Source organism: Watersipora subatra, chromosome 11 (genome assembly GCF_963576615.1).
Source record: "Watersipora subatra chromosome 11, tzWatSuba1.1, whole genome shotgun sequence".
In the NCBI taxonomy this organism is placed as follows: Eukaryota; Metazoa; Bryozoa; class Gymnolaemata; order Cheilostomatida; family Watersiporidae; genus Watersipora; species Watersipora subatra.
Window position 1 is genome coordinate 23,081,458 of NC_088718.1, and position 27,112 is coordinate 23,108,569.

Consider the following 27,112-nt stretch of genomic DNA (forward strand, 5'->3'; position numbering starts at 1 on the left):
TTGCACTTGTGGTGATTAGCTGACAACCAACCAGCCATTGTAGTCTGATGATCACGTGACCTCTCTTTGCCAAACTACCCGGACATCTCCTTCCACTGTTACAGAAAAGGCCTGCATGACCACTATATCAAATACAGTCAAACCTCTGCTAGAATCACCTTGACATGAAAAATTTCTAACACGCAACATAGAATTCAGTAGACATAATCTTCAAAAGATTGCACTAGTGTTTTATTTACAGCAACATAGTTTTATCAATAAGAATGACGAGGCTTCTATATACGTATTAAAAAGCGAATGTTCAATGTAAAAACTACATTTACCTAAGTTACTTCAAACCTTATTACCTAGTTCAAGTCAAAGTAAGTCAGTAAGTTACTCTGTTACCTAATTTAAGACAAAGTTAGTAAGTTGCACTGCATCATCTCAATCACTGCCTCTAATTCTGAACCTACACTTGACTGTGTGTTTCTGAACGGTAAACAAACCTCTTTTTATCAATCATTATTTCATTAATTTATTTTTTAGAGTATAATTTAGCTTCATAAATAGTTTTATAATGTACTTGTTTTAAAGCATAATTAACCACAATATTTATTGTATAATAATCAAAAGCTTTTGGTTTAGGAGCGAATTAAATGAGTTTTAGTGTAGTCTTATAGATATATTGGATCCAACATACAATAGTTGTAACATACATAGCATATCTTGAGGTTTGGCCGTAATGAGTAGAGGTTTAACTTTAATGTTTACAAGTTTGACTGTAGTGTGTTTAAAGATGTGGTTGCGTCAAAAAGGTCGATCAAATGAAATTGAGACCAATTAAAGGCTAAAACATCAGCTACAATTTGGTGCTACTTTTGTCTTTGTAGACTAACCCTGTCCAGAGATATAAGTGCTTGAATGAAATCATATTTTAAAATGCTCAGATTCTAGCGAGTGCTTTATTCGTGACGCGTATAGTGATACATGTGAAAAGAGTCCACGAGCGATAAATATAAGATCTCTTCTTTAGCCAATCATAAGCACAAAATTTTCATATAGGTCATAATAAATGTTATCGCTCGTAAAACATGCTGTCTGTGAACTCGAAAATGTTCGTCGTTAGAGATTTTACTCAATTACTAGATCGTGTATCAACGTCGGCATTTACTGAATTAATTGACATCATTAATTTACTGAATTACTGCAACGACACGTTTTATTGACGATCAACGGAATTGTAACAATGCTTCCAGTTCCTGCAAAGTTCCTGGCTCAGAGTTTTCTGAGCATCAGGTAGTTAAAGATTGAGGCAGACGGCTTATGGTTAGAGCAGACATGTGTCAGCAGCGTTATGCTGCAGAGGACAATAGGAGAATAGAGGTAAATTTATCTTTAACTTTGAGTCTCCTATATATATACATACTAAAGGTAATAATTTTAGTACTCATGAATACATTTACTAATTAATAAAAAAAAATTTTTTGCTATTACCAATCAACATTTTTCAACTTTTTTATGGTTTCACCTAGCTATAATATTTGCTTCAAATTTTCTTTGGCAGTATTAGCTAGTAAATTAGATTTATGATTAGAATTTATGTTCACTCCTCATTTGTAGAAAGTGAAGAAAATCGATTGATCAATGTTCATCTGTAACTATCTAAAACAAAGCTTTGAATTGTTGGCTTGGCGTACTCATGCTTTTATTAAACATTTATTCATTTTGAAAATTACACTCGCAATCTATCTAGATCCCAAATCGAAAGCTTTCAGTAAATGTGTGTTAGAATGACATATCTATGAATGACATATACTTATGACATTTGTTTTATTGATTACAGGATGATCACAGGAGCAGTGGAGTCAGCCTGGAAACTGCCATAAATGAGAGAGAAAGACATGAATGTGTGCTGCACAAAACATGATATGTTTTGTTTGAGTCTGCTGCAGTAGATTAATTTGTCCTATTATATGAGCTGAAACTATGTGAGTGACCACGACTTGGATGGAAGTTTTTAATCAAAACTTTATGCCAAGATGGAAACTTGTTGGCTTGTGAAAATCACATAACATAATATTGTTGAAGATAATGCAAAACAAGATTTGCAGAGCATATTGAATACACCATAGCCCCGTTGCCACCCGTGCTAACACCATAGCCCCGTTGCCACCCGTGCTAACACCATAGCCCCGTTGCCACCCGTGCTAACACCATAGCCCCGTTGCCACCCGTGCTAACACCATAGCCCCGTTGCCACCCGTGCTAACACCATAGCCCCGTTGCCACCCGTGCTAACACCATAGCCCCGTTGCCACCCGTGCTAACACCATAGCCCCGTTGCCACCCGTGCTAACACCATAGCCCCGTTGCCACCCGTGCTAACATCATAGCCCCGTTGCCACCCGTGCTAACACCATAGCCCCGTTGCCACCCGTGCTAACACCATAGCCCCGTTGTCACCCATGCTAACACCATAGCCCCGTTGCCACCCGTGCTAACACCATAGCCCCGTTGTCACCCATGCTAACACCATAGCCCCGTTGTCACCCATGCTAACACCATAGCCCCGTTGCCACCCGTGCTAAAATCTTGTCTGATAGGTAGATCTATGAAGTGTAATCAGAGCTGTATTGACAGGTACTTTTGCATAGCTCGACTCTATTCCAAAGGATCAAATATTAAGAGCTCAAGAGTTTTTATGCTCCACGCTACTAAGTGAAAACAGGTGAGCCCACAAACCGTCAACCAGGTGCAAGAATAGCTTTATCAACCCTTTGCCGGAATCAGTGAGTTAATTGACTTCAAAGAAATTGACATTGTTTTGCGTTCAATATTTCAGTCAACTCGCAAAACCATTTGTTTTGTTCTTGAATCAACTAATCAAATGTGACCAGTAACTTTTTTTTCTACAAGTTGATTTTAATAATGACTACATAACGTTGATTATACATGACTTTTTTAAGGATGTAGTTGGTTTCGCCATATACATGTATTCAAACAGTCTTTTCAAAAAAGTGGCTTGCTTATTTTATTTAGTAACTAGTTTCCAGTGTGGGTAGCAACTGAGAACTTCGCTGATACAAAGGCTTCGATGAAATAAGTTAACTCGACGATCCAATTACCGTAGACTGGCAGAACCATAATCGGCACTCAGATGTTTACACAGCATTCAGAGAAAACTAATAAGACGAATTTTTAATTTCCCTTATTAGAGGCGTTTGAGACATTTATAATAATGTATCTGTAGCTCGATTTAACATCTTATCCTAGCAATCATGAGCAAATACAAAATAAAATATATGCCAATAGAACTGCGTAGGACTAGACTTTTATCGCAATAGCCGTTGTAAATGCGAGAGATGGAGACAAACTGTCTCACTATATACATTATTTTGGGCAAGTCTGGGCGCATCTTTTTTTAGCGTTTTACCGCAATCAATTTTGGTCAATTTTAATCTTCAAATATTTTGACTATGAGATCGCCAAAAACAACAAACAGCATATCAATTGATAAAAAATATCAATACTTTCTGTTAAAATTAACTAAAATTTGACGCAATCACATCTTTAATAGCCACCTTAATAACATCAACTCTCTTTTCCATCGAGGACAGAAAATCCCCTTCAACTTCCTTCCACTCCTCAGTATTGGAAGGCACCTCTACCGTTTGGTAGCCAGTGTTTGGGGAACTCCAATGAGAAGGATATACTAAAATAAAATTAAAAAATAATAACTCACAGCTAGGCGAATCACAAAATATCGATTAAATCTTATGAAGAACGGATACATTTACTAGGTGAGACAACATTTTACATTTGAGAAGTTAGAACTGAGCAAGATAAAATGCTGCCTTTGTCCTGTAGTTTACAGCAGCCTGACATGTCAACAACAGATTAGGTTTTAATTACCAAAAAGGACACAAGTGGCACTCGAATTTCAAGTGCTTCTTTTGACAAAATCCGAAATCAGAAGCTGATAAATAAAATGATATGATGCACTGCATGGAAAAGATATGAAGCAATGTATGGGAAAAAATATGATGCAATGTAAGGGAAAACCAAAAATCTCTTGATTCCTACAGGTTTCTAAAAATAGTGTAATAATCAGTGGTTAGTTACTAGCAAATCAGCTGTTTAGTAAATAGAATATTAGCTGTTCATGTATAAACAGGTTCAATCGATAGAGTCATGTATTGCCATAGCTCTGTGATAGTACACCTGGTTGTGGTTTCTCTATGTACATCTCCTCAGGCTCTTCTCTTAAGCAGTTCATTTCACTTATAGAGGTTGTATGGTTGTGCTGGAAGAATTTGGTGAAAGCCTGCAGGGATGAATATTAGGGTGACAGTTTTCATTCTCACATTAAAAAGTAGGAAAGACACCGGTGAGACCGATAGGTAACAACAATAAGAACAATAGTAAATAATGATTAAAGTATGTGCCAAATTTTAAAGATGGCAATAAATAAGTTGAAATAACCTTTACTAATAATAATGAGTACCATGTACGTCTGTCTGTTTGTCCATACCACAGTAGGGGCGAAAATAGAATGCATCATACAGGATTTGACGTAGCAACCTCTCATGGCACACTACTACTACTAGTAGCTACTACTAGTAACTACTGCTAGTAACTACCACTAGTAACTACTGCTAGTAACTACTACTAGTAACTACTGCTAGTAACTACTGCTAGTAACTACTACTACTACTACTAGTAACTACTGCTAGTAACTACTATGACTAGTAACTACTGCTAGTAACTACTACTACTAGTAACGAGTAGTAATAAGTTGCTAGCAAAATTAAAATATTGTTATTTGAAATATAGAGCTGTTTCCTCACGCATATAAAATTAAGAGAAACTAAATTTAAATTGGCAGGTGACATTGTCATATCTAGGGATAATAAGAAATAATAAGTAGAATGCTTGAAGTCTGAACAATGTTTTTTGGTTGTAAAAGACAAAAAGATATCACATGAAGATCATGTCAGTGCTCCGCCATTCGTCAAGCATTGCTGATAAAAATGACAATGGACAACAGGTGTGTAAGCCTGTGGCTATTATCACTGAGATGCAGCCAATTAAGGACAAACTACAGATAGAGTCACAATCAGACTTGCTCTAGGAGCAAATGCAGTGCTAGTCACTTGCGCATAATGCTAGTCGGTCTGATCATCCACTATATTACTCAATAACTTTGTCAACAACCATCTACCATTTCTGTTTGTAATCCAAAGAGGGAATAGAGCAATAGCCACAGAGAAATAGTACCGATAGCAGCGTTAGGTTATTGCAATAGAAAACAAATTAAATTATTTCAATGCGCCATGCCTAGCATTTACTATTTATCTATGAGCCTGACAAGGCTCACTTAATATATTAATAGTGGCTCAAACTGTCTAAGATTAGATAAGCTGTCTAAGATAGATAGCCCTGAGTGTGCCTTGTCTTGTAACAGAGGTATATAGTGAGTTAGTGTGACTGACCTTGACACTAGCTGTGTCTTTCTCATGCACCATTAGAGTGACTTCTCGCACTGACGTCTGATTGGTCTCAGAGAGAAAGCTGTCAATACTAGTGACAATGCTCATAACAACGCTTTCTGGAGGGTAGCGCAACTGCCCAGCGCCAAGACTTGGGATCACCATTGATTTAAAGCCAGAGTTTGAAGCCATTTTCATGCACCTTTTTATGATCTTGTTCACTCTCTGTCAACGCATTGATTATGTCTATGGTTGTCAGACAACATGAGAAATAGAAGGCAAATGAATAACAGCAACTAAACACATCGCTTACTAGTTTAGATATGCCATTACATGTAGACAAGTGCTCTCTGTCCTTACTGTATCACTTGCGTATATAAACTGTATCACTTGCGTATATAAACTGTATCACTTGCGTATGTAAACTGTATCACTTGCGTATATAAACTGTATCACTTGCGTATATAAATTGTATCACTTGCGTATATAAATCGTATCACTTGCGTATATAAACTGTATCACTTGCGTATATAAACTGCACCACTTGCATATATAAACTGTGTCACTTGCGTATATAAACTGTATCACTTGCGTATATAAATTGTATCACTTGCGTATATAAATCGTATCACTTGCGTATATAAACTGTATCACTTGCGTATATAAACTGCACCACTTGCATATATAAACTGTGTCACTTGCGTATATAAACTGTATCACTTGCGTATATAAATTGTATCACTTGCGTATATAAATCGTATCACTTGCGTATATAAACTGTATCACTTGCGTATATAAACTGCACCACTTGCATATATAAACTGTGACACTTGCGTATATAAACTGGGCTGCTCAAACAGTGCTGGTTGTAAAAAGGTTATGGGAGCAAAAATGTTTGGAGCAAGTCTCAAAAACCATTAAACTTGATTCCAATGATGTTAGGGTTGAGAAGCTATTCTGCTCTGCTAAGAAAACGTAGAAACTTCTTCAAAAAGTGGAACATGCTTGGAAGGTGTTACAAACTGGAGGTAATACGTTAGTATAACAGTTGAAACCTATTATAAAACTTCTGCAAGAAGGTACTGATATAACATTCAAAGTAATTTTAATTTTTAAACACCTAATTATTATTATTTTCAACATATACTAATTTTTTGGCTTTAGAATACCTCAGATGAAAATGATTGCGGACAGATGCAGTGATACACTTTTTGACAGCTCAACTCATAGCCTTGGGTCTCTACCACATCTCCGTTGTTGGCAGGAGCAAGTTTCCAGCATTCTTCTTGCAAATTTCCTCTTGCCTTTTTTAAAAAAGCCATAGATAGATTACCTTTACTCAGGTCTAAACTTCTTCCAGTCGAGTTCACCAAAACATCTGCCTGCAACGCGTTGTGAGGAGCATATTGACAGATAAGCAATAAAAGTTAGAGATGCCCCGATTCTAAATTCACCAGCCGATTCAGATACCGATCCGATATACCGATCCTAATTGAAAAATAATCCGATTCAGATACCGATTCAGATCTTTTGTGTTGCATAGATAGTAGCTCATTTTATTATGCAAATACAAACATAATGCAAAGAAAACATGAATATTATTGTATTTATTTGTTTGCATTTATGGAAAAAAATATATACATATTCACATACTGACATACCGTGCATGTAGTAACAAAACAGTCCATGTTTCTTGTAATTTGTAAATAAAGGTAATTACTGTTAGTGGTACAGTTCTATCTGTGATAACGAAGTCCCTCTTCTATTGTTGGATGAACTGCTGTGCCTGTACAAGTTTAGAGCAAATCAATGTTTCTTTTAAAAACCGTTAGTGATTCAATTATCTCAGTAAGACGTCTCTTTTCTTCCATCATTATCAGTGTAGCCGAGCGTACTGAAGGGGGATTCCCTTGCAACAGATGTTGGAGGACAGGCTACATACCGATACGCCACTGGGGTTACCGTTTTTTGTACAATACAAACGATCCATTGTATCGTCAGGATCAAGAGAGTGATAGATAACTTTATGCGTCGACTGTTTAAATTACTTTCGTAATGCTAGTAAATAGAAATATTACACTGCGTTCTTGTCTCCCATTTTTGTTATCTTGTTCGTGATTGCCTGCAATAAATCCTATCGCTGTAATTGGGAAATACCACACTTTTTGTTTACGTTCTGGCTAAAAAGTTTCCTTCGCTGTGTTGATCAGGCTATAGACATGAAATAAATTGTGCGGCAGGCCTGAAATTCATTAAGTAAAAGTAAGAAGCTTACAGCTGATGATTTTTTATTAGTATAGCAGGCTAAAATACAGTTTTCTGCTAAATGGTTGATCTGTAAAAAGTATCGGAAGGTTCAGATTTTTTAAGAAAAGATCGGCCGATACCGATTCAGATACTTGACACTCATATCGGCACCGATACCGATTCCGATACCAAAATCGGGGCAACTCTAATAAAAGTCAGCATTCTCAAAGCTGACAAGACGGTGTCTCATGCGTTCGCAGATGTGTGTTCCATATAATAAATTTATAACAGCAAGAAAAAGGACGGACATCAATTATATTAATCAGATAATTCTATAATCTCGCAACCATAATAAGGAACAGTAATAATAGTGACATCTGTAACCTTGTAACCATAACAAGGAACAGTGACATCTGTAACCTTGTAACCATAACAAGGAACAGTGACATCTGTAACCTTGTAACAATAACAAGGAACAGTGACATCTATAACCTTGTAACCATAACAAGGAACAGTGACATCTGTAACCTTGTAACCATAACAAGGAACAGTGACATCTGTAACCTTGTAACAATAACAAGGAACAGTGACATCTATAACCTTATAACCATAATAAGGAACAGTGACATCTGTAACCTTGTAACCATAACAAGGAACAGTGACATCTGTAACCTAGTAACCATAACAAGGAACAGTGTCATCTATAACCTTGTAACCATAACAAGGAACAGTGACATCTGTAACCTTATAACCATAATAAGGAACAGTGACATCTATAACCTTGTAACCATAACAAGGAACAGTGACATCTATAACCTTGTAACCATAATAAAGAACAGTGACATCTGTAACCTTATAACCATAATAAAGAACAGTGACATCTGTAACCTAGTAACCATAACAAGGAACAGTGACATCTGTAACCTTGTAACCATAAGGAACAGTGTCATCTATAACCTTGTAACCATAACAAGGAACAGCGTCATCTATAACCTTGTAACCATAACAAGGAACAGTGACATCTGTAACCTTATAACCATAATAAGAAACAGTGACATCTATAACCTTGTAACCATAACAAGGAACAGTGATATCTATAACCTTGTAACCATAATAAAGAACAGTGACATCTGTAACCTTATAACCATAATAAGGAACAGTGACATCTGCAACCTTGTAACAATAACAAGGAACAGTGACATCTATAATCTTATAACCATAATAAGGAACAGTGACATCTGTAACATTGTAACCATAATAAGGGTTAGTGAAATCTGTAACCTTGTAACCATAACAAGGAACAGTGACATATGCAACCTTGTAACAATAACAAGGAACAGTGATATATGCAACCTTGTAACCATAACAAGGAACAGTGACATCTATAACCTTGCAACCATAATAAGGAACAGTGACATCTACCCTACAGGATGCATTTATTCGCGGAGTTATATTTCACGAAAATTGCCATTTCATGCATATTCGCGAACTAATTTATTTGCCGCTGAAAACTGTCACTCTCTATGAAGAGTTAACTCTATTACGTCTAGCAATAAAATTAACCCTACGCATGCGCATAATGAGTGTTTCGTTTTCTATTTAGCTTACAATTACACGTATGGGTCGATTGTGCTAAGCTATAAATTTTTTGCCGCATTCAGAGGTTTTCACGAATATTCCTAGATTTGGAGGCCTTTGATAACCTTGTAACCATAACAAGGAACAGTGACATCTGTAACCTTATAACCATAACAAAGGAAAGTGCAACCTACAGTTCATAACTGCCTCCAACCTAGCAGCTGAATGCTAAAGTATCTCATTAAATAAAGTTTTCCATAGTCTATAGCAAACAAGAACACTGACACCTCACAAAATATAAAACTTTTTTTAGGAGTTGTCCTACCTTAGCTTCTGTAATGTCTCTAGTCTCCAGCCTTATAGTTACATCTTTGATTATAATTTCATTTTCAGCTGTAAATAGTGAGCATAAGAGAACTTGGAAAAGGTAACAACTCTAACAGTAGTAGTATAGAATATAACACAATATAATACAATATAATATAACACAATATAGTGTAATACAATATACTATAATATAACACAATATACTATAATATAACACAATATACTATAATATAACACAATATACTATAATATAACACAATATAATATAACACAATATAATATAACACAATATACTATAATATAACACAATATACTATAATATAACACAATATACTATAATATAACACAATATGCTATAATATAACACAATATACTATAATATAACACAATATACTATAATATAACACAATATACTATAATATAACACAATATACTACAACATAACACAATATACTATGACATAACACAATATAATATAACACAATATACTATAACATAACACAATATACTATAATATAACACAATATACTATAACATAACACAATATAATATAACACAATGTACTATAATATGACACAATATAATATAACACAATATACTATAAAATAACACAATATAATATAACACAATATACTATAATATAACACAATATAATATAATATAACACAATATAATATAATACAACACAATATAATATAACACAATATAACACAATAAAATATAACACAATATACTATAATATAAGAAAATAGAATATGGTATAGCACTATTAAAAATAACATATTATAATACCACATTACACAATATGATGCAAAATTATATAATATCAGGCATTAAATAGGACATAATATATTATTTTATAATATGCATATTTACTACAGCATGGCTAACTATGATTTCCTATTATACAACATATTACATAATATTACATTCTAATAATTATTGCATAATATACTCTAATATCCATCCATACTTTATGCTCAACATAGCTATATTTAAAATTAATTACATAACATTATGTGTGTGTATTTAATGAGATCTACTGCTTGTACATGTACATCCAAAAGAACGATAGAGTATTCCTACAATTACATTAAGACTACCATAGATATCTCTAATAAATGTTGCTAAAAACTTTCCTATCCTACATGTATGATATTTTGCAAACACCAACACCTTGGCTTGAATATTATTTTGAGCAAAACTTTGATTATATAATATGTTTTTTGAAAATAAGACTTTTATAGCGATATGACTGTCATTGCTGTGCAATGTGAGGAGAAAGCTCAACCATTGCTGTGTAATGTGAGGAGAAAGCTCAACCATTGCTGTGTAATGTGAGGAGAAAGCTCATCCATTGCTGTGCAATGTGAGGAGAAAGCTCAACCATTGCTGTGCAATGTGAGGAGAAAGCTCAACCATTGCTGTGCAATGTGAGGACAAAAGCTCAACCATTGCTGTGCAATGTGAGGACGAAAGCTCAACCATTGCTGTGCAATGTGAAGAGAAAGCTCAACCATTGCTGTGCAATGTGAGGAGAAAGCTCAACCATTGCTGTGCAATGTGAAGAGAAAACTCAACCATTGCTGTGCAATGTGAAGAGAAAACTCAACCATTGCTGTGCAATGTGAAGAAAAGGCTCAACTCGGCATATCTTTTAGTAAGTATGGGTTGAACTTGCCTAACTAGACTAAATTTGTTTTATGTAGTTAATTTCTCATGGCACCAGCTGGTATTGTAAAGGGTATAACATTTGAACAACTTCAAGTGATATATATATATATAAATATACATACTGAGCGACACAAAGAGTTGGTTTTTAATGCGAATGCCAGCAGTTTTTAAATTTAAAGACTAACTAGCTGTGCTACCTGGCATTGCCCGGGTAATAAAAAGGTTTTTGGACAGAAAATTGATTTGTATTTAATATATAACAAAATATGCCATTCTAACTTTTAAACTACATATTATGAGAGAAGTGTTTTGTGTAGTTGAAATAAATTAAGAGAAAAATAAAAACAACTGTGAAGGTTTTAAAACATTGTCAAACAACTGTAACATTCAAGCTGTTAGCCAAGCACATTGCCAATTAAAAATTCTAGATAGGCTTCTAATGGTGGTAAGCCATGACTTTGCGTCTGCATTGTTGTCCAACTACAACTATTCTACTAATTGCTATAGCTGGACAATCAATCCTACAAAACGGACAAACATTGAGAAATATATATATATATATACATGTATATAGATTTATGATAACATTCTTGTAAAAGTTCCCTATAAATCTTGCAGATTCTGGAAAGACTAACTTAAATTCCACAACCTTGCCGTTCAGTGTTTAGAACCAAGTGTTGCAGGTATTAATGTATATACGTACATATATATATTTTACTGTCTTTCCAAACCATATCTGTAAGTATCTGTATGTCACCATACTCAAAAAGGGTTTAACCATTGCATTTGAGTCTGTTTGCAACAGATGTATATGAACAGGTAGTGTCTATATATCTACATGTATATGTGTAACAAAGTAAATTAATTTTTCCTTGTTAGAAAAAACAATATCGATATCTTTTGTCGGAATGTATTTGATATCTGGCTTATTACCAAAACACAACCAGTAACCAAGATGATACTGAGAAAGCTATGGCTATGATGCAATTTCCTGGGTCCTGTTGCTTTTTTCAAAGTAGTACAGTTACCAGTAATAGCAGGTTACTAGCAGGTTACTAGCAGGTTAGTAGCAGGTAGGAATCAGTTTGTTTGGAAGTATATTTATTATTTAGACTGTATAAATATCTGTAAAGCAAAAGGATCTTGTGTTACCATGGCTCTGCGGCATTGTTGCGGTTTTTTGTGCTGTCTGTGGTTCATCTATGTACATTTCAGGCTCTGCCCTCCAAACGTCTCCCTGACTACGGAAGGATAATGCCTTTGAGGTTGTATAGTTCTGCTGGAAAAACTCGGTGAAAGCGTGCGGAGATGAGTATTAGCGTGTCTGTATTTCTGCTTACATTAGAAAGCAGGAAAGACTGAAGATGTGGGTGAGACTGATAGGTAACGATAATAAGGGTGAGACTGATAGGTAACGATAATAAGGGTGAGACTGATAGGTAACGATAATAAGGGTGAGACTGATAGGTAACGATAATAAGGGTGAGACTGATAGGTAACGATAATAAGGGTGAGACTGATAGGTAACGATAATAAGGGTGAGACTGATAGGTAACGATAATAAGGGTGAGACTGATAGGTAACGATAATAAGGGTGAGACTGATAGGTAACGATAATAAGGGTGAGACTGATAGGTAACGATAATAAGGGTGAGACTGATAGGTAACGATAATAAGGGTGAGACTGATAGGTAACGATAATAAGGGTGAGACTGATAGGTAACGATAATAAGGGTGAGACTGACAGGTAACGATAATAAGGGTGAGACTGATAGGTAACAATAATAAGGGTGAGACTGATAGGTAACAATAATAAGGGTGAGACTGATAGGTAACAATAATAAGAACAATAAGAAGTCAAAATTGATTATAAAAAGTGTCAATTTGTAAAAATAACAAATAATAATGATAAAAATACTAACTAATAATGATAATTTAAAATAATAAGAGTACATAATAGTAAAAATATGGTGCTGGAAAAATTGAAAGTTTTTGAATTTACATTTACTCATGCATATTCTAGCACATTGAGTATGCAATCAATTTACATTTACTCATGCATATTCTAGCACATTGAGTATGCGATCAATGTTACAAAAACAGTGATTCAAGTTTCAACAGCGAGATTTTTGGGTGTACTTGAATGATTGTCCAAGTTCAATCATTAACAATAAATAGCTAGATCTATATAATAACATAAAGCTTGAGAAAACATTTTCAACTATTTCACATGCCAAAGCCGTATGCATTGATAACAAGGTTGAACCACTCGCTGCCTACATGAGTCTGCAATTTACCTCAACAGATGTTATATGTAGAAGGTTATGGTGCAACAATTTACCTCAACAGATGTTATATGTAGAAGGTTATGGTGCAGCAATTTATCCAGCTAAAAATATTATGAGAAATGCTAAAACTATTTGGATTCGCTACAGTAGGCACCGATGCTGAGATTGGTATATTTGTGTTGTTTCAAATGCTAACATATTGCTTGCATATCATTGAGCAATTCTGTTAGACTTGAACATGCAGCTTCATATTTTACTGCCTTATAAAAATAGTACTCATTGTGGTAAATATATCATTCTGTTCTATGAGTACTACATAAGTGGATGCTATTACATAACAGTGGATGCTGTTACATAACAATGGATGATGTTACACAACAATGGATGCTGTTACATAACAATGGATGATATTACATAACAATGGATGCTGTTACATAACAATGGATGATATTACATAACAATGGATGATGTTATATAACAGTGGATGCTATTACATAACAGATGATGATATCACATAACAATAGATGCCGTTGCATAACAGCATATGCTATTACATAACAGCGAATGACATTATGTAACAGTGGATGATGTTACCTAATAGTGGATGATATTACATAACATTGGATGATATTACATAACAGTGGATACTATTACATAACAGTGGATTATATTACATAACATTGGACGCTATTACATCATACGCTGTTCTTAAAGTGTAATCTAATTGTCCATCTAAATATTTAAAAGTTTTCAGATCTGATTGTTAACCATCTCACGGACGAATCTGAAAGCGATGGGTTATATCTTAGTGACTTCAAATCAGGGGTGAGTTTCGATGATTGTGACGATCGATCTTCTTAGTAAAACCTGTCACTAAAGCCATGGCAACCACGACGACAGCAACAAAAGAATTAGTTGATGTTGATGTAATCTAGTCATTGTTTGAACCAATTTGTGGATAATTTTTTCTGATCACTTTTTATCATTGGTTTATAATGATATGTCCTAATGGAAGATGAGGTTAAATAGAGGTTTTACGGTATGTCCTAATGAAAGATGAGGTTAATTAGAGGTTTTACGGTATGTCCTTATGTAAGATGAGGTTAAAGAGAGGTTTTACGGTATGTCCTAATGGAAGATGAGGTTAAATAGAGGTTTTACTGTATGTCCTAATGGAAGATGAGGTTAAAAAGAGGTTTTACGGTATGTCCTAATGGAATATGAGGTTAAATAGAGGTTTTACGGTATGTCCTAATGGAATATGAGGTTAAATAGAGGTTTTACGGTATGTCCTAATGGAATATGAGGTTAAATAGAGGTTTTACGGTATGTCCTTACGGAAGATGAGGTTAAATAGAGGTTTTACGGTATGTCCTTATGGAAGATGAGGTTAAATAGAGGTTTTACGGTATGTCCTTATGGAAGATGAGGTTAAAGAAAGGTTTTACGGTATGTCCTAATGGAAGATGAGGTTAAATAGAGGTTTTACGGTATGTCCTTACGGAAGATGAGGTTAAATAGAGGTTTTACGGTATGTCCTAATGGAAGATGAGGTTAAATAGAGGTTTTACGGTATGTCCTAATGGAATATGAGGTTAATTAGAGGTTTTACGGTATGTCCTTATGGAAGATGAGGTTAAAGAGAGGTTTTACTGTATGTCCTTATGGAAGATGAGGTTAAATAGAGGTTTTACGGTATGTCCTAATGGAAGATGAGGTTAAATAGAGGTTTTACAGTATGTCCTAATGGAATATGAGGTTAAAGAGAGTGAAAGCAGAAGAAGGTGCAATTAAATCGACAAAACTTGATCGTGGTTAAAGCGTTCAGAAAAAATATGCTGAAATGTCACTAGCTGCTCGGCTGCCTGTCTCTCTTTTTATTATTATTGGCTACAGTGGAGCCTCACCGTGCGGTTTTAATTCATTCCAGTGTTGGCATCGCAAGGCGAAAATGTCGTATAGAGGGTGTAGATACCTATAGTAATTATCTAATGCAAACACCAATTGGTAAAAATCTTCAAAACTTTATTATACATACTGTGCATTTTGAAAATTAATAACATAATAATATGTTAACATTAGTAACTACAGTTACCTACAGCAACTTTAGTGTATTTAGTGGTTATGATTCGCAATAAATGGAACACTACTATATATTATGTGCAGTATGTACTGTAAGGAGTTCTTAGCTTTATGACAGATGTATAACATAAAAATTGAATTTAACTTAAATGAATTTAGCTTACTAGACACACACTTAAAGGAAAGTTTTAGAATGTGTTTTACTAAACTTCAACTTGGTCATCGGCTAAAATTTATCACCTACATGTTTCTGGTTTTATTTTCCCAGCAATCCCAGGTATTATAGCAAATCCCAGGTATTATAGCAAATAACGTGAAACTGAGAGAGATCAAGCATCATATCTCTGTCATCCGTTGTGGAAGAGATTTCGGTAAATAGCATTTCATCATCTTCGTTATTCCAACGTATTCAGCACACTGACTGCCAATTTCGTGTTTCAAGATAAACTTTTGCTGATATCGGATAGCACAAAAGAATTGTACGGTGAGGGTGTAAAACATTGTGTTCCACATCGAAAGGCAAAAAATCGTATAACAGGGTAATCATAACCCGAGGACGCACTGTGTCGCTTTCACGTTGCAGCATTACGCATTTCTATTCTGCCGGTCTCTTTGCTGAAGAGTAACTATGAACGACATAATCACACGTTCGGTTGAATCTGAACGTTTTAACCGGAATCAAGTTTTGTCGATTTTAATTTGAGAACATCCTGGCAGTCAGATCACTTCAAACATGAAAAACAATGGCAACTGATAAAAAATACTGATACTTTCTGATAAAATCTACAAAAATTTGTGTAAGTTCATCTTTATTGGCAGCCAACATTTCTCCTGCTACTTACTCTCCTGCTACTTACTCTCCTGCTACTTACTCTCCTGCTACCTACTCTCCTGCTACTTACTCTCCTGCTACTTACTCTCCTGCTACTTACTCTCCTGCTACTTACTCTCCTGCTACTTACTCTCCTGCTACTTACTCTCCTGCTACTTACTTTCCTGCTACTTACTCTCCTGCTACTTACTCTCCTGCTACTTACTCTCCTGCTACTTACTCTCCTGCTACTTACTCTCCTGCTACTCACTCTCCTGCTACTCACTCTCCTGCTACTCACTCTCCTGCTACTCACTCTCCTGCTACTCACTTTCCTGCTACTCACTCTCCTGCTACTTACTTTCCTGCTACTTACTCTCCTGCTACTTACTCTCCTGCTACTTACTCTCCTGCTACTTACTCTCCTGCTACTTACTCTCCTGCTACTTACTCTCCTGCTACTTACTCTCCTGCTACTTACTCTCCTGCTACTTACTCTCCTGCTACTTACTCTCCTGCTACTTACTCTCCTGCTACTTACTCTCCTGCTACTTACTTTCCTGCTACTTACTCTCCTGCTACTTACTCTCCTGCTACTTACTCTCCTGCTACTTACTCTCCTGCTACTTACTCTCCTGCTACTTACTCTCCTGCTACTTACTCTTCGAGTCATTGATTAGTCCAAGTACCAAATTGAAACCACAAAAGAAGCATTACAGTAAATGTATAAAGCAGCAAATAGGCAACTGAACAGACACTCTATGAAGATTGTTAGGTTGTGCTAATTGCTAATATGAATCTGATAAACAGCCCTGAGTGTACCTAGTAACACGGGCATATAGCGAGTTAGTGTGACTGACCTTGACACTAGTTGTGTCTTTCTCGTGCACCATTAGGGTGACTTCTCGCACTGATGTCTGATTGGACCCAGAAAGAAAGCTGCCAATACTAGTAATGATGCTCATAACGATGTCTTCTGGAGGGTAGCGTAAATTCCCTGAACCAAGGCTTGGTATCACCATCGATGTAAAACCTGATTTTGAAGCCATTTTCATGCACCTTCTGATGATCTTGTTTACTTTCTGTCAACACATTCAAGATGTCTATGGTTGTCAGGCAACAAGAGAAGTGGAGGGAGAATGCAGGAACGAAACCAAGTTTAGATGTACTATGGCACAAGTTCTTGCTGTTCATAGTATACCACTTACCGAGAAAAACCTCTAATTGAACGCCACCTCTGATTGAACGCCACCTCTGATTGAACGCCATCTCTATTTGCGGGTCACTTTGAAAATTTTTTATTTTTATTAATAATATTAATTGATCAGTAGAAAAATGTCTACAAAATCATATTAATAATGAATCGTTTACATCAATAATAATTAATTCTCTCGTTGTCCAAATTCGAAGCTTTTCTTTTTTTTTCGTTAAAACTTTGAAATCAACACCACATATATAATTACCAACTGTCTCAGGCTACTAGTAGTTTCTTATTTAATGGTGTCTTTATACTTCGAAGTACATGTACATATAAAAAATGGTTTAAATTTGCTACAGAACAAAGGTCAAGTTTAGCGAGCAAAACATTTACGCGTTGCATTTGTGCTAAATGTAATGCGTAAAGGTTTTGCTAGCCAGAAAATTGTTTGGATGCTAACATCAACTAGATCAGTAGTACAGAAGAAAATCTCAAGTCAGAAGACATTGTAGAAGGTTTTGCACAACCAGAAGATGTTCGTTCCATCGAAAGCAACAATCCGAACGAAGCTGGACAAGCAATCGATGCAAATATTTTTGCTTTAAGAACGTTAACTTTTGTTTTTGCATGTAATATACGGTAGATACAAAAAGCCGAACGCACTGAATGACCGAACAGACCGAATATTTTAAGAGTTGCCCTCTCGTGTGACTATTTGAGGATAAGGGTGCGTAACTCAAACTTCTATAAATAAAGAGCTCAATGAATTCCGTAGAAACATTTTAGAGGCTGTTGTTTATTTTCGCGCCAGTGAAGCACGCTGTGAATAAAAATATGACATATTCAATTGAAGTATTTTTGCTGTCACTATTGTCCTATCAGTACTTGCCTCACCTTTGACAGATAAAAGTGAAATGCCTAGTAGAAGCAAAAGGTTTTATTTGTTCAGTAGTATCGTTAACCATTGGTGAACCAGTAGCTAAATAACTAGCCAAAATTGTTTCTTTATTCAATTGGAAATGAATATATTTTTGTCTATATATAGTAATATTTATTATAATTGTATAAAACATGCAATCAATATTATTTATAATAGATAATAATTGATTTATAGATAATAGTTGAGGGAGGGCAACTCCCAAAAAGATGTTCGGTCTGTTCAGTCATTCAGTGCGTTCGGCTTTTTGTATCTACTGTGTAATATAAGTACGATTCGTTTATGTCATTTGTTCATGAATATATATTTACAGCATTTGATAGATTATCATTACATAACTTATAAATTTGCAGATTTATAGCATATTATTTGCTAGCATCATTGCGGTAATCTGATCTTACAAATGATTGACACAGTTAACTCCTCTTCTATTGCACATAAAAGCTAATTTTGGCTGCAAATTGTAGCAAACATATCAATGGGTGCAATGGGCTTTTATGCAACATTGTTAAATCTATATATATATATATATAGTATATGTGGTTTACACTGTAAAGTAAAGTGGTTTTAATTAACCTGTAGTTTTTAATAAACTTCATATGTATCTATATATTTCTCAAAGTCCATCCGTGTGTTTGTTCGTCGGAAATCCGGCTATAGATCTTAAAATCTAGGAATAAATATTCCGTTCCGAAGAGGATTTTATCTCGGACCAAGCCTTTCACCAGTTTCACGCCTAGACCACACGACTACGGAAGTCGAATTGATAGCCTGCCAATATAAGTCATTATATCAGGGCAAAACCTAACTGCTTTGCGTCTTACGCGGGTCATAGCATAACGTCACGAGAAGCTGTTCGCACACATTATTAAACTGGCTAATAGCCAAACTCTCACTACTTCTCATTGTTTATAACACAAAAAACTGTTCTCATGTTATGTAGTTTGAAAGTTAGAATGGCAAATGTTGTTATATGTTAAATACAAATCAATTTTCTGTCCAAATACTCTTCTATTACACAAGCAACGCCGGGTGGTACAGCTAGTATAATATATATATAAAGTAACATAGGTATATATATATATTTTTCAAAGTTTGCGTGTATGTATGTGTGTAGTTCCAGCTAATAATAGTTATCAAATTTTAGAATTACAATGGATTTGAACTCACGACGAATGCATACACAAGTTTTTAACCTAAGCGCTCTACCACTGAGCTACATAAGGCATCTTAGTCCTAGACTTTATTATATTGGCTATACCGTATGCACACGCTAATTATGTTAGCATTGCGTCCACGCATTACGATGCCCCGTTGAGAAATATTTTTTGTACAGTTCAATTGCTATATCTGGGGTCAAAGCCAATTCTTCTCAAGCAGACAATTATATTATCTCCATAGGAAAGGCCTCGAAATTCTCTCTCCGTTCTGTCAGACAAAGCCAGTGTGACATCTCATTTTTACATTTGTACCTGTATTGGGAGGTACCAGTATCGTCGTATTCAAAGTTTTGATGGATAGCTTCTGGTGGAACAGTAACCTTTGTTTATACACGCACACACCTCTACCATGCAAGAATTGTTATTATTAATCCCATGAATAAACACGAGCGAAGCGATTGTTTGGGAGATTTATGATAAATGCATATGTGTACACAACCCTTGTACCGAAATCTCATCAACAAATTAAACCATTTTTCAATGGAGTCGTTTAAGTATAATAACGATACAAAACACATATAAAACTATTTCTTATCTATTTCTAAAGTCTTTATTATTTGTAGAAAATTTCCTAAAACTAACCCATCTGATCGGATTATACATAAATAGACAGATTAATTCCGCCTAAAATCGTTATTAAAACTTGACAAGCCTTATTTTTATCAAAATTAAGACCGGCAAACGAAACGCCGAGCGACAGAGAATAGAACCATTAAGTCATGCGCACTCCACGAAAAAACCGTGCACATTTCACCAGTCTATAGCATTGTCCAATTGCCAAAGGTTTCTGTAATTAACGTAGAAGTACTGAAAAGTAATCGTTTCTTTTTTACCGATTTCAAATAACTGACATTTTGGACACTTATGGATACTTTGGTATTCCAACTGATGTCCAAAGCAGTGAAAGTAAAGGAAATGACAATGATATTTTTTCTAACGATTCTTATGAAATTATTGCAATATTTAATTATAAGAATAATTATTCGATTTTATAAGGTTTAATTATAAGAATAGTCATTCGAATTTACAAGATCGAAGTATATAGTGACCGATGTTGGGCAATACGTTACTGTTATTGTTTTTTCTAAATAGTTTTGTTAAATAGATTTTCTAAAAATCTATATAAATATCTCAACTTCTTGATATTGTTAGCTATGACGTTTTGAAATGTAAACAAAATTGTGCATTGGTTTTCTATTATTACTGTATTACTATATTAATAATATTGGTTATTCTAATAATATCAGTGCATTTTACTTCTAATATTGCATTTCTTTTATTGCGGGGGAGAGATATAAACATAAAATATTTTCCTTTCATTATTGCTGTTTGTTGTACATAATAACACCCACACCCAGTACATTACAGCTACCATTGCAGTTATCCTATTGCACTGGAGTGCCATTTGACTGCTAATATTGCATTTCTCAACCATCAGTACCCTTTCTTTTTGCCAATATCACTATGGTCGTGGGCTGTATGACAGGGGAATTTCTAGTTCTACATATTCGGAATTTTTTTTGTTTTTTTTTCAGTTCGTATTAATATGTATCATTACCGAATCATCTTTTATTGTAATTGTAGCAAAATAGACTATAGCTGTTACAAACAAATTTAGCTATTACTTACGAACCATTTCACATTTACATCTAAACCTTTTTATAATTGTTTTTTTTTAAATTCATTTGACCTACACAAAACATTTCTCTTATGATATGTAGTTTGAAAGTTAGAATGGCAAATGTTGCTATATGTTAAATACAAATAAATTTTCTGAGCAAAGATTATTTTACTACTCGGGCAATGCCGGCTACTACAATTAGGATAGACATAAAATTGAAAAATGTCTTCAAATTTAGAATGAAATGAAAATTGAAGCTGCAACAAATTGTAAAACATGACACAGGTTATAGTATCATCGCAGGTCAATGGCAAGCAATAGATATCGACTGGTAGATATATTTCTCAGTTTCTTAATGCATAGTTATTAAGAGATGTTTGGGAAGCTGGAGGTAAGCTAGCAGATTTATTGCATTCAAAAGGTTTAATATCGGTCGACCGGAAAAAAGAGGGCAAAATATAGGCGACAATTGCTTCGCCCGTAAAAGGGCTAAATTTATCTTCTCAAAACTCTGATGAGAAATTTGAAAAATAAAACGCTAGCCTCTACATGTATTGACCTCCAATTGACCGCCACTATAGAGGAAAGGTTGATAGATAAAGCACTATGGCATTCAATTAGAGGTTTTTTGGTTTATATAATCTCATATATAAACTGTCAACAGTAAACATAATGTCAAATAGGAAAGCTCAAGTTATTTTGAATTTACACCCTCATGTTATATAAAATACCTCAAACGAATATGACTGTGGACAGATGCAGTGATACACTTTCTGACAGCTCAACTCATAGCCTTGGGTCTCTACCACATCTCCGATATTGACAGGAGCAAGTTTCCGGCATTCTTCTTGCAAGTTTCCTCTTGCCTTCTTCATTAAAGCCATAGATAAACTACCTTTACTCAGGTCTAAATTTCTTCCAGTCGAGTTCACCAAAACGTCTGCCTACAACGCGTTGTGTGGAGCATATTGACAGATAAGCAATGTGCTGTCAAATTGGCACGACTAGTTGACGCTCAGACGTGTTCGTTAAGCCTGGTTCCGATATCTATTGTGAGACTCCAGCGGTAACTTGCGCAGCAAAACGCTTGTGACGCTAGGCTCGACGGCTTCTGTTCACATATAAAGCTGCATTACTAAACATAATCATGTAATCAAATAAAACGTTCGCTCGCCATGTCGCTTCTATAAAGGTGACCTTCACCTGTACAGCGCATTTCGGGAAGGTTTTGCCTGCGGCTCTTCGCAATATTTGAACAGCGCCAAACTCTTGCTAAACCCGGCGCATAGGTTCTCATTTCACCGCTAATAGCCTGCAGTGCTGTCGCCAGTGCTTTGCGATGTATATGGGAACCAAGCTTTACGGAGCAGTAAAGAAAAGGGAAAAATCAATCTGGAATCTTGTAAACATAAGAAAGAAAAGTGCCCTCAACTCATAATTGCCTCCGAGCAGCTAAATTATCTCATTAAATACACTTCTCCATAGTCTATAGTGAACAAGAACATTGACACCTCACTATCTATAAAACTCTTATTTTAGGAGTTGTCCTACCTTAGCTTCTGTAATGTCTCCAGTCTCCAACCTTATTGTTACATCTTTGATTATAATTTCATTTTCAGCTGTAAATAGCGAGCATAAGAGAACTTGGGAAAAGTAACAAATCTAACAGTAGTAGCATAGAATATAACACAATATAGTATAATACAATATAACACAATATAATATAACACAATATACTACAATATAGGGTAACACAATATACTATAATATAACACAATATAATATAACACAATATAGTGTAATACAATATAACACAATATAATATAACACAATGTACTATAATATAACACAATATACTATAATATAACAGAATATAATATAACACAATATAATATAATACTAGAAATTCCCCTGTCATACAGCCCACGACCAAAGTGATATTGGAAAAAAGAAAGGGTACTGATGGTTGAGAAATGCAATATTAGCAATCAAATGGCACTGCGATGCAACAGGATAACTGCAATGGTAGCTGTAATGGGTGTTATTATGTACAACAAACAGCAATAATGAAAGGAAAAGATTATATGTTTATATCTCTCCCCCTGCAATAGGAGAAATGCGATATTAGAAGTAAAATGCACTGATATTATTAGAATAACCAATATTATTAATGTAGTAATACAGTAATAATAGAAAACCATTGCACAATTTTGTTTACATTTCAAAACGTCATAGCTAACAATATCAGGAAGTTGTGATATTTATATAGATTTTAGAAAATCTATTTAGCAAAACTATTTAGAAAAAATAATAACAGTAACGTATTGCCCAACATCGGTCACTATATACTTCGATCTAGTCAATTCAAATGCTTATTCTTATAATTAAATCTTATAAAACCGAATAATTATTCTTATAATTAAATATTGCAATAATTTCATAAGAATCGTTAGAAAAAATATCATTGTCATTTCCTTTACTTTCACTGCTTTGGACATCAGTTGGAATACCAAAGTACTCATAAGTGTCCAAAATGTCAGTTACTTTGAAATGTGCAAAAAAGAAACGATTACTTTTCAGTACTTCTACGTTAATTACAGAAACCTTTGGCAATTGGACAATGCTATAGACTGGTGAAATGTGCACGGTTTTTTCATGAAATGCGCACGACTTAATGGTTCTATTCTCTGTTGCTCGGCGTTTCATTTGCCGGTCTTAATTTTGATAAAAATAAGGCTTGGCTAGTTTTAATAACGATTCTCGGCCAAATTAATCTGTCTATTTATGTATAATCCGATCAGATGGGTAAGTTTTAAGATACTGTCGACAATTTACAAAGACTTGGTAACATTTTTAAATAGGCTTATATGTGTTTTGTATCGTTATTATACTTTAAATTTGTTGATGAGATTTCGAAACAAGGGTTTGCGACGTTGTTGATGAATAATTTTCGTAAGTTGTGTGCACATGCATGTATCATAAAAACTCTCAAACGTTCGCTCCGCTCGTTTGGTCGTGGGATAACACAATATAATATAACACAATATACTATAATAATGCACAGTATAATAAAACACGACATAACATAATAAAACACAATATAATAAAACACAATATACTATAACATAACACAATATAATATAACATAACACAATATACTATAATATAACACAATATACTATAATATAACACAATATACTATAATATAACACAATATACTATAATATAACACAATGTAATATAACACAATATACTATAATATAACACAATATAATATAACACAATATACTATAATATAACACAATATAATATAACACAATATACTATAATATAACACAATATACTATAATATAACACAATATACTATAATATAATATAACACAATATACTATAATATAACCCAATATACTATAATAAAACACAATATATTATAATCTAATATAACAGCAACACTATAATATAACATAACTGAATATAACATAATAAATACAATTTAATATGTGTATATACTGTACATTTAATATAATGGTAATATAACTAAATATAATACAGTATGTTTGTACATTATAATGCTTTAAATATGAATTTTTCAAAGAGATAAACTGCTTGCATACATAATTGAAAAAGACCAATACCATAAAATATATGATAGTACAATTTAATATAATACAGCACAACATGATATACCATAATACAATATGCTACAACAGAATATGACATGACATAGTGTAAGATATATAATATTGTATCTTATCATACCATGTTATCTAACATTATTATACAATGTTATGTTATATTAATTTATGTACTATTTAATTTTAATAAAAAATATTATACCACATTTTACTATACTGTACTACAATGTATTATTTCATATTATATTTCATTACTAGCTATACTACCCGGTGTTACCCGCCTACCCGGGTAATAAAAAGTCTTTGGACAAAAAATTGATTTGTATTTAACATATATAACAACACTTGCCATCCTAACTTTTAGACTTCATATCAGGACAAAAGTATTTTTGTTCGGTGCGAATAAATTAAGAAGAAAATTAAAGCAACTGTGTTGCTTTTCAAAACCTTTTAAAACAACTGCAAGTTTTAAATTTCATGTCATGAAAGAAGTGTTTCGTTGAAATAAATCGGGAGAAAAAATAAAAATGTAGAGGTGTTTAAATGTAAAATCATTAGCAATCAATGGCTAAATATAATCTGTTCATTTCAGTGTTAGCATGCGAAAATTGGCATGCCAGCAGCCAATACTATAGGCTATAGACGTACATAGAGTGGTATAGAAACCCATAGTAATTATCTAATGCAAACATCTCCTGGTAAAGATTATCATCATTAAAATTAATAACAAAATACTATGTTAACTTTGGTAACTATAGGTACCTACAATGACTTTAGTGTATTTTGTGGTTATTATCTGCAAGATAATATAGCATTACAATGTACTACGTAGAAAGTTCTTACCTAAGACAGATGTGTAACATAATCGTTGAATCTAACTTATATGAATTTAGTTTACTAAACACATACTTGAAGGAAGTTTTAGGATGTATTTTAGTAAACTTCGAACTTCTAACTAAAATTTTATCATTTATTCGTTTGCGATTTTGTTTTTGCCATAATGGATAACTCTGAACTCACTATGGCGAGCAACATAGATCACTTAATAACAAATATAATCAGTACACAAATTGCCAAATTTTAATTTTGAGAGAAATTATTGTTGATATCATTAGGCAAAAAAAAGATTTGTTATTAGGGGGATCGTACTGCGTGGGAGCAATACTAAAATAATACACCATTTATCGTGTAAATATGGTAGCTCAGTGTTAGAGCTTATGGATTCAAAACTTGGGGTGCAATCTTTGATGAGTTCTAATCCATCTTACTGCGTAATTTTAAATTCAAAGATTTAAATACCTATAGCTGGACATACACAGGCACGAATACACAGAAAACAGACAGTCTATGGTATACTATATTATAATACAGTTGGCATATATGCTTACAATAAACTTTTTGTTAAGACGATATGAACACTATTACATCAATGACAATGATAATTATAACCTGCCATTACTTGTTTTCTAGACTAACTTATTGAGCCCTAATAACTTAAAGGTTGACTTGCAACAAAATTCACATTACAGTTATTTGGTATCAAAAGATTCACCATGTCTCACTCTGCTGTGTTGTAGGTGCAAAATATGTGGAAAGGTGATTACAAGCTCTTAAATGCTAAAAAACGAACAGTTAATCGCAGCTACACGAGACCGCCGTAGTTTGGATTCTTTTTCCAAAACGGCTCAAATGGGACATAGTTGTTAAGATATGGTTTCTGTTTACACTTCTATACAACCTTATTCATCGAAATATTTCACAAATATACTTCACGCATTCAATAAAACCATGCCTATTGTTCTTACGCGTCTGTTTTATCATCATTGTAATGCTGTCACTTTTAGTGCTGATATCTTATAACTTACCGTAAAAATTTGTTTAATTTTTTAACCTTAACTCGCATGAGTACATATCATTGTCTGATAATCATGATGAGCCTGTTGGTAATCTGTGATAATTGAAAACTGCTGTGGAAATTATTTGCGAAGTATTGGGTCACATGATCAGATTACAACTTGCCGAT

At 34.1% G+C, this 27,112-nt stretch overlaps 1 protein-coding gene across 1 annotated transcript in view; it reads right to left on the reverse strand.

The window, feature by feature from the left end:
• Positions 1–27,112, reverse strand: part of LOC137408866 (protein mono-ADP-ribosyltransferase PARP15-like) — a 32,112-nt gene that overhangs the window by 2,057 nt on the left and 2,943 nt on the right. Inside the window, exons 3-11 of the mRNA XM_068095452.1 lie at positions 23,006–23,073; positions 22,186–22,398; positions 17,338–17,560; positions 12,450–12,596; positions 9,622–9,689; positions 6,641–6,853; positions 5,475–5,696; positions 4,183–4,306; positions 3,564–3,694 (exon numbers count right to left, since the gene is read on the reverse strand). Coding sequence (XP_067951553.1) covers positions 3,564–3,694; positions 4,183–4,306; positions 5,475–5,696; positions 6,641–6,853; positions 9,622–9,689; positions 12,450–12,596; positions 17,338–17,560; positions 22,186–22,398; positions 23,006–23,073 — 1,409 coding nt within the window. The remainder of the gene's footprint in view (positions 1–3,563; positions 3,695–4,182; positions 4,307–5,474; positions 5,697–6,640; positions 6,854–9,621; positions 9,690–12,449; positions 12,597–17,337; positions 17,561–22,185; positions 22,399–23,005; positions 23,074–27,112) is intronic.